Source organism: Genypterus blacodes, unplaced genomic scaffold (genome assembly GCF_046128005.1).
Source record: "Genypterus blacodes isolate CSIRO-AG114 ecotype Tasmania unplaced genomic scaffold, CSIRO-AGI_Gbla_v1 ptg000097l_1, whole genome shotgun sequence".
Lineage (NCBI taxonomy): Eukaryota > Metazoa > Chordata > Actinopteri > Ophidiiformes > Ophidiidae > Genypterus > Genypterus blacodes.
The window spans coordinates 58,810-67,500 of NW_027466901.1; the positions used below are offsets into that span (position 1 = coordinate 58,810).

The 8,691-nt window shown below is 54.1% G+C and overlaps 3 protein-coding genes across 5 annotated transcripts in view; 2 read left to right on the forward strand and 1 right to left on the reverse strand.

The window, feature by feature from the left end:
* Positions 1-306: 306 nt before the first annotated feature.
* LOC143007913 (keratin, type I cytoskeletal 13-like) lies at positions 307-3,191 on the forward strand. The gene is made up of 7 exons (XM_076159415.1): positions 307-896; positions 1,312-1,394; positions 1,668-1,824; positions 1,962-2,123; positions 2,254-2,379; positions 2,477-2,712; positions 3,025-3,191. Exons 1-7 carry the CDS (start codon positions 420-422, stop codon positions 3,119-3,121), a joined length of 1,338 nt encoding a protein of 445 aa, XP_076015530.1. The 5' UTR covers positions 307-419; the 3' UTR covers positions 3,122-3,191.
* An 885-nt stretch (positions 3,192-4,076) lies between these two features.
* The window catches only part of LOC143007925 (keratin, type I cytoskeletal 13-like), a 5,234-nt gene continuing 619 nt past the window's right edge, over positions 4,077-8,691 (forward strand). Inside the window, exons 1-7 of the mRNA XM_076159429.1 lie at positions 4,077-4,189; positions 4,353-4,954; positions 7,123-7,205; positions 7,310-7,466; positions 7,633-7,794; positions 7,893-8,018; positions 8,092-8,312. Of these exons, the coding sequence (XP_076015544.1) occupies positions 4,532-4,954; positions 7,123-7,205; positions 7,310-7,466; positions 7,633-7,794; positions 7,893-8,018; positions 8,092-8,312 (1,172 nt within the window). The 5' untranslated portion in view covers positions 4,077-4,189; positions 4,353-4,531. The remainder of the gene's footprint in view (positions 4,190-4,352; positions 4,955-7,122; positions 7,206-7,309; positions 7,467-7,632; positions 7,795-7,892; positions 8,019-8,091; positions 8,313-8,691) is intronic.
* LOC143007924 (uncharacterized) overlaps positions 6,942-8,691 on the reverse strand; it is a 17,071-nt gene continuing 15,321 nt past the window's right edge. For all 3 annotated transcript variants that reach the window (XM_076159428.1, XM_076159424.1, XM_076159425.1), the window contains one exon: positions 6,942-8,691. This exon is cut by the window's right edge and continues 342 nt beyond it. The gene's annotated coding sequence lies outside the window, so the exon portion shown is untranslated.

Genomic DNA, 8,691 nt, shown 5'->3' on the forward strand with positions numbered 1-8,691 from the left:
GTTCCACAATAATGACCTGCTGACACGTTCACCTGCTTCTTAAACTGAAGCTTCATTCATGTTCAACCACTTTATAACCGCTCTGGCCGCTCTGGCCATAGTGATACAATGCAGAGCATAAGTGAACATTGTGGTTCTAAGCTGTAACTCTATACATAGAGTCCAGATGAAAAAAGCTTGCTGCAGACGCTCCTTAAGCTCCTCCCTCCTGTGGGGCTGAGGAGCAGGAGGCCCCGCCCACCTCACGGCTCCACGCTGCATCCTCCGCCCACCCAAACACATCTGACAGTATAAAATATCAGCCGTCCTCTCTGCTCTGCACTTCTCCTCTGAAGCAGAAAGGCAGCCGTCTGCATCTTCATCATCATCATCATCAGCAGCAGCAGCAGCAGCATCCTCAACCTCACTCAGCTGGCACCATGAGTATCTACGCTTCTAGAAGTAGTGGATACCAAAGCTCCGGAAGGCGGAGTGCAGGCAGTGTGCATGGCGGTTCTGGAGGTGGAGGAACTCAGATTTCCTCCTATCGCTCCTCTTCCTATGGATCTGCAGGTGGAGGTGGAGGTGTAGGTGGCAGCTACTCCTTCAGCTCTGGCGGAGGCGGAGGCGGAGGCTTCGGCGTCGGCTTCTGCGGAGGCGGAGGCGGAGGCAGTGGCTTCGGCGGAGGCTTCGGCGGAGGCGCCGGTGGCGGCGACGCGGGCATTTCTGTCAACGAGAAGGCCACCATGCAGAACCTGAACGACCGTCTGGCCACCTACCTGGCCAAGGTGGCCAAGCTGGAGGCTGCCAACAGAGAGCTGGAGCTGAAGATCAGGCAGTTCCTGGAGAGCAAGACCTCCCCCAGCGCCAGAGACTACAGCGCCTTCTTCATCACCATCGCAGAGCTGCAGGGGAAGGTAGGAGGCCTAGGCCACGCCCACAACGCCACACAGCCCAGAGAACATTTAGACCTTAAGACTATCTAACATTATTTATAAAATGATATCCTTTTTGTTAGAATTGCACATTTTATGAAATCAGATGAAATAAATGTGGGAGGAGCTTTGAGCCTTCTGATAGAAAACAGAACTCTGGAATAGAATCTCTATTTCCTCTCTGCCTGAGAGGCACAAGTTACACCAAAGGAAGTGGAGATGAGAGAAAGCAGCTAAACACGTATAAACTGTGAGGCTTTGAATCACACTGAGTGTGAACACGACAAGAGGAACTTCAAGACAGCACAAGATTCCATGTGTATTTTTGTGTGTCCTCACTCGTCTTCTCTGTAAACTAAATAACAAAACAGCTTCTCCCGCTTGTCTCCTCTTCCAGATCCAGGATGCCACGATGGTCAACGCTGGCATCTACCTCGCCGTCGACAACGCCAAGCTGGCTGCTGACGACTTCAGGCTCAAGTACGGAAAAATGATTCATGTGCTGAAATCGTGTCAACGCTGCTCAGTCTCTAAAACACCCTAACCCAGATAAGAGTAAAGAGGGCGGGGCCTGGACAGGGCATGGGCGGGGCCTAACTGAGAGAACAGCTGCTTCTGTAAACTATCCTAAAATAACATTTACAGTTAACGGTATTTTACAGTCAATGATGTCACCGTGTGACGCAACTCATGAATATAGAAACAATGATGTCACCACGTCATCAGTCAAGAGCCGCCTCTGCTCGTCTGCAGGTACGAGAACGAGCTGGCCATGCGCCAGTCTGTGGACGCCGACATCGCCGGGCTGAGGAGAGTCCTGGACGAGCTGACGCTGGCCAGAACCGACCTGGAGATGCAGATCGAGGGCCTGAAGGAGGAGCTGATCTTCCTCAAGAAGAACCACGAGGAGGTCAGTGGATTCACACTCATGCCCTCATTACATGCTTGAAATCTTCATTCATCAGTTAAAGCTGAGAGTGTGAGTTGGAGCTGTTAGCTCTGTTAGCAGCTGTCGTGCCTCATTGTGCTGTGTAATGCTGTGTGCAGGAGCTGCTCAGCGCCAGGAGTGCAATGAGCGGACAGATCAACGTGGCGGTGGAAGTGGCGCCCACAGAGGACCTGGGCAAGGCCATGGCAGAGATGAGGGAGCACTACGAGGCCCTCGTCAACAAGAACCGCAAAGAAGCGGAGACCTGGTTCCAGGGTCAGGTATGACAGGAAGGAGAACCAGAAGAGAAGTTTGCACTGCAAAGTAAGTGAGGTAGCTCCAGTGGTGATGAATGTCCTCTGTGTGTGTGTGTGTGTGTGTGTGTGTGTGTGTGTGTGTGTGTTGGTGCAGACGGAGGTGGTGAACAAGAAGGTGGTGGAGAACACAGCGACCCTGATGACGTCTCGCACGGAGCTCACAGAGATCAAACGAACACTTCAGGGCCTCCAGATCGAACTGCAGTCACAGCTCAGCATGGTACTAACACACACTCACACACACTCACACTCATGTTGACTCTGCGTGATGTGTGTGCGGACGCTGACCTGCAGCCTGACGTGTCTCTGTCCTGTAGAAAGCGTCTCTGGAGGCCACACTGGCTGAGACCCAGAACCGCTACTCCATGAAGCTCAGCAACTACCAGAACCAGATCACCAGCATGGAGGAGCAGCTGGTTCAGCTCCGGGCCGACCTGGAGAGGCAGGGTTATGAGTACCAGACGCTCCTGGACATCAAGACCAGGCTGGAGATGGAGATCGCAGAGTACAGGAGGCTGCTGGACGGAGAGGGCGGCAGCGGCGGCGGCAGCAGGTGAGACACCTGAAGGTCATAGAGGTCAAATGCTCTGGAATGTGGCCAACAGGATCAATTTAAACCAACAAGTCCAGGAGACAGTTATTTCTTCCTTCGCCCGACAGTTCTCAACAAGCCAAAGTGTTTGTCCTCAGAACGCTACATTCTAATGTTCTTAAGTTTAGATTGATGTTCCTCTGAGTTTATGAGCTTTAGACTTTAGTTTCCTACAGAATCTTCACATTGAGTTTCTTTAAGCCGACAAGGTCGCAGTGTCTCAGGGACATTGATGTCATGAAGACTCATATGGGAACGTTTGTCTCCTTCCAGCTCCTCCCATACCACCAGCACCAAAACCAGGGTCGTGACCTACACAGAGGAAACTGTGGACGGTGTAGTGGTCAGCACAAACACAGCCACCATCTGAGACCCTGTGAGGCCAGCAGGGGGAGCTCTTTGCTTCAGATGAGCCCTCAATAAAGAGCTGAAACTTACAAGTGTGTCCTGTGTCTCCTTTCTGTTCCTCCTGACTCTGCTCACATGTCTTCAGCTGCTCTTTGACTGATTGGAGTCATAATGTATCGCCTGACTCTGACTCTAAACTCTTAGAGAGTCTTTCCATTACTAGCTCCTGCACATCAGGAGCAGTGAGGGGTTCAGTGCCTTGCTCGTCAGCACTTCCACAGGCTCTCTAGGAAGAGCCTGGAATTGAACCGGAACCCTTCCCATCCCTAGACGACTGTTCTACCTTCTTTAGCAAACAGCTAGAAAGAAGGAAATTCAGCTCAACAACACCAAACCCAACATCTCCATGACAACGGCGGTCAGCAACCAAGCAGCTGAGTTTGGACTGCAAATAAGCCAAATGTATGCAAACAAAGAGAGACAGAGAGAGAGAGAGAGAGAGAGAGAGAGAGAGAGAGAGAGAGGGTGTGCGGGAGAGAGAGAGAGACAGAGCATGAGGGAGAGAGAGAGAGAGAGCGGGAGAGAGAGAGAGAGAGAGGGAGATGAAGAGGGGGGAGGGAGAGATAGGGAGAGGGGGAGTGTGAGAGAGTGAGAGTGAGAGAGAGAGACAGAGAGAGAGACAGAGCGTGAGGGAGAGAGAAAGAGGGAGAGAGAGAGGGAGATGGAGAGGGGGGATGGAAAGAGAGGGAGAGGGGGAGGGAGAGAGAGTGAGAGAGAGAGAGACAGAGCATGAGGGAGAGAGGAGAGACAGACAGAGAGAGAGGGAGAGGGGGAGGGGGAGGGAGAGAGGGGGAGAGGGGGGGAAAGAGAGAGAGAGACAGAGCGTGAGGGGGAGAGAGAGAGACAGAGAGAGAGGGGGGGGGAGGGAGAGAGAGAGAGAGAGAGAGAGAGAGAGAGAGAGAGAGAGGAGAGAGAGAGAGAGAGAGAGAGGGTTGGTTTTGATGACATCTGATTTAAAGGAAGCAGATAAGCATGGAAACATGTTGAGGGTCTACCTGCAGGTTGTGAACTCTGAAGCCCAACACAAATGGTGAATAATTACTGAAACAACTGGTGTTTCCTTGAACACTTTGTTGAGCTGTGAAACTAAACCAGTGTTCTGAGAGAATCAGATGTTTGACAGCGCCGCTCTGTTCCTCTGTCTCTCTCATTGTGTGACGAGTATTTGTCTCTGTGGTTTCTGTTTGTCGGAGGATCCGGCTTCTTCCCTCCCTGCGTTCACGTGACTGTTTGATCTGTGTCGGAGGGGGCTGGATCACCTCCCCTCCCCCTACCTGAGGATAAAGGCATAAAAAGGAGCCGTGTCCACCCCAGTGTTCACTCAGTCCTGTCCTCCTCTGCGTCCAGAGCAGCCAGACCACAGACCTCCACCATGTCCACCAACTTCCACCGTCATGCTTATATGGTTTCTGGGGGAAACCAAATTGGTGCCAAGAGTGCCCCCAGTGTGTACGCTGGTGCAGGGGGCACCGGGGTTCGCATCTCGGCCAGCGCCCCCAGGAGCTTCTCCTCAGCCGGGGGAGGTTTTGCTGCCGGTGGGACCGGAGCGGGAGCCAACATCAGCGGGGGCTTCAACCTGCGCGACGCCCTCCCCCCGAACGTTGCCGAGAACAAGAAGAACACCATGCAGAACTTGAACGACCGCCTGGCGACCTACCTGGAGAAGGTCCGCAACCTGGAGGAGGCCAACGGAGAGCTGGAGATGAAGATCAGGCACTTCCTGGAGAACAAGACCAAGCCTGAGGGCCACGACTGCTCAGCCTTCACGGGTGTCATCAGCGGCCTTCAGGACCAGGTGAGACCCCTGAAGACCTCCAATGTCTCACTGAAACTGAACTGAGCAGTGAGATTATGAAGTATGAATCAGTTTGGTTCTTTATTTTCTATAATATGATAAGAAAGAATTTCTACAATCAAAATTGTATTTCAGAATTCATTTAGTTTGTCAGAACTTTTGTTTTTGTAGAGTTCTGTGGTTTTTTCAACCTTGACTTGTGATTCTGTGGACTGAAGGAGTTTCTGGGGAAATTTGTGTTCATGAAAGAGGAAGAATCAGGAACTGAAAAGTATTCAGTCACTGCAGCTTCTGGAAACACCAATGCTGCTGAGATGTTTAGTGCTTCAGGGTTTGATATGAAATCTAAGACGAGCAAAGCAAAGAGAACAAAAGCAGAACAGAAAGGTGAGATCCTGTGAAAACATGTGAAAGTAAAGATGTAAGAGAAGAAGAACGCTCCACTGTAACACGACACTCCTTCAGCTGGACGTCCGTCTCTGTGCCTCAAATCCATGAGGAGCCACACCCAGAACAGCCAGAGGGACAGAGGGGGCAGAGGGACAGAGGGACAGAGGGACAGAGGGATAGAGGGGGCAGAGGGGACAGAGGGATAGAGGGGGCAGAGGGACAGAGGGACAGAGGGATAGAGGGGACAGAGGGACAGAGGGACAGAGGGATAGAGGGGGCAGAGGGGACAGAGGGGCAGAGGGATAGAGGGGGCAGAGGGACAGAGGGACAGAGGGGCAGAGGGATAGAGGGATAGAGGGGGCAGAGGGGACAGAGGGGCAGAGGGACAGAGGCAACAGAGGGGACAGAGGGGCAGAGGGATAGAGGGGACAGAGGGACAGAGGGATAGAGGGGGCAGAGGGACAGAGGGACAGAGGGGCAGAGGGACAGAGGGGGCAGAGGGGACAGAGGGGCAGAGGTGACAGAGGGGACAGAGGGGACAGAGGGATAGAGGGGGCAGAGGGGATAGAGGGGCAGAGGGGGCAGAGGGGGCAGAGGGACAGAGGGGGCAGAGGGACAGAGGGGGCAGAGGGGACAGAGGGGACAGAGGGACAGAGGGGGCAGAGGGACAGAGGGGGCAGAGGGACAGAGGGGACAGAGGGGCAGAGGGACAGAGGGGGCAGAGGGATAGAGGGGGCAGAGGGACAGAGGGACAGAGGGGCAGAGGGACAGAGGGGCAGAGGGATAGAGGGATAGAGGGGGCAGAGGGGACAGAGGGGCAGAGGGACAGAGGCAACAGAGGGGACAGAGGGGCAGAGGGATAGAGGGGACAGAGGGACAGAGGGATAGAGGGGGCAGAGGGACAGAGGGGCAGAGGGACAGAGGGGGCAGAGGGGACAGAGGGGCAGAGGTGACAGAGGGGACAGAGGGGACAGAGGGACAGAGGGATAGAGGGGGCAGAGGGGATAGAGGGGCAGAGGGGGCAGAGGGGGCAGAGGGGGCAGAGGGGGCAGAGGGACAGAGGGGACAGAGGGGGCAGAGGGACAGAGGGGGCAGAGGGACAGAGGGGGCAGAGGGGGCAGAGGGGGCAGAGGGGGCAGAGGGACAGAGGGGGCAGAGGGACAGAGGGGGCAGAGGGACAGAGGGGGCAGAGGGACAGAGGGGGCAGAGGGGACAGAGGGGACAGAGGGACAGAGGGGGCAGAGGGACAGAGGGGGCAGAGGGGACAGAGGGACAGAGGGGCAGAACCACATGCAAACTGATGCATCAGGTGTGATTTTACATAAACAAATGAGGACAGGATCCATGCAAAGCTCAGAGGCAAATTTTTCCAGTTTTGTTTATTGGTTTTGTGCACACAGATTCCCTGCTTCAGTGTGAGGGTGAAGTATAAATCTACACTTGATAGGTATGTGAGTCATTTATGTCCTTTGGTTTTGGCACTGAACATTAAAGGTCAAAGGTCACCCCCAAATTCATTTCAGATCTGTCTTCCCCTTTTAACTTATTGACTGCAACCTTTTCCAGAATTTTAAAATTCTCGATTTTTTTCAAAACGTTCTGTGGTCAGAACTGAAACACGGTCTAACCTCGGCTCACGACTTATCAATCAACCCTCCACACCCTCAGCTTCTACACATTCATTTAGTTGGGTCTTTGTTGGTTCTTCCTGATGACGTTGCTGGTTAAGGTGGACTGAACCTGATCAGACCTCCATGTGAACTCCACCTGTGTTTCAGATCTTAGACTCCACCCGTTCCAACGGAGCTCTGTACCTGGCCATCGACAACGCCAAGCTGGCTGCTGACGACTTCAGGGTCAAGTGAGTCCAATAACAAAGTAGAATCAATCAAACACCAATTCAAGGTCTGAGAGTTGAAGAAGGCGTTTCCTACACGTGGTGAATCAGCTGCATGACGTCTGCAGGTACGAGAACGAGCTGGCCATGCGTCAGTCGGTGGAGGCCGACATCGCCGGACTGAGGAGAGTCCTGGACGAACTGACGCTGGGAAGATCCGACCTGGAGATGCAGATCGAGGCCCTGAGGGAGGAGCTGATGCAGCTGAAGAAGAACCATGAGGAGGTGAGGTCAACAGAACCGGATGTCAAACAATCTGTGATCCAGTTTGAAGGCTCTTAATGAATCACTATCAGTTTCTGGAGATCTCAGGTCTCTAAATATCTCCAAAAGTAAAGGTGCCAGAAGTCATCAGTGGCGCTGGCAGGGGTAACACTGCGTTTGCTTGCAGGACCTTCTGGCTCTGCACGCTCAGATGGGAGGTCAGGTCACCGTGGAGGTTGACGCTGCTCCTCAGGAGGACCTGGCCAACGTCATGACTGGAATGAGAGACCACTACGAGAACGTCACTGCCAAGAACCGCAGGGAGCTGGAGACCTGGTTCCATGCTAAGGTAGGAGCGCCCCCTGCTGGGGTCTGAGCTAGATGACTGTCAGAGGAGTTGATTGAGGCCCTGTGACTGATGGTGGTATTTGGTTATCTGTCCCACAGTCGGAGGAGCTGAACAAAGAGGTCGCTGTGAGCACACACACACTGCAGTCATCACACTCAGAGGTCACAGAGGTCAAACGAACCCTTCAGGGCCTGGAGATTGAACTGCAGGCTCAGATCAGCATGGTGGGTAAATCTGAGACAGCAACAGCACACTAGAGACGAGTCTCCTCATCGTCTCCTTCCTGTCTTTCTGCAGAAAGCGTCTCTTGAAGGCACCCTGGCCGACACCAACAACCGTTACGCTAGCATGCTGGCAGCCTATCAGGCGCAGGTGACGGGCCTGGAGACACAGCTGGCTCAGCTCAGGGCCGACCTGGAGAGGCAGGGTCAGGAGTACCAGATGCTGCTGGACATCAAGACCAGGCTGGAGATGGAGATCGCAGAGTACAGGAGGCTGCTGGACGGAGAGCTGCAAGTGTGAGTATGTCAGGTCAGAACCTCTCAGGGTGAAGGGACAGAGGGACAGAGGGACAGAGGGACAGAGGGACAGGGGACAGAGGGACAGAAGGACAGAGGGACAGAGGGACAGGGGGACAGAGGGACAGAGGCCAGAGGGACAGAGGGATAGGGGGACAGAGGGTCAGAGGGATAGGGGGACAGAGGGACAGAGGGTCAGAGGGACAGAGGGACAGGGGGACAGAGGACAGAGGACAGAGGACAGAGGACAGAGGACAGAGGGACTGAGGGACAGGGGGACAGAGGGATAGGGGGACAGAGGGACAGGGGGACAGAGGGATAGGGGGACAGAGGACAGAGGGACAGAAGGACAGAGGGACAGAGGGATAGGGGGACAGAG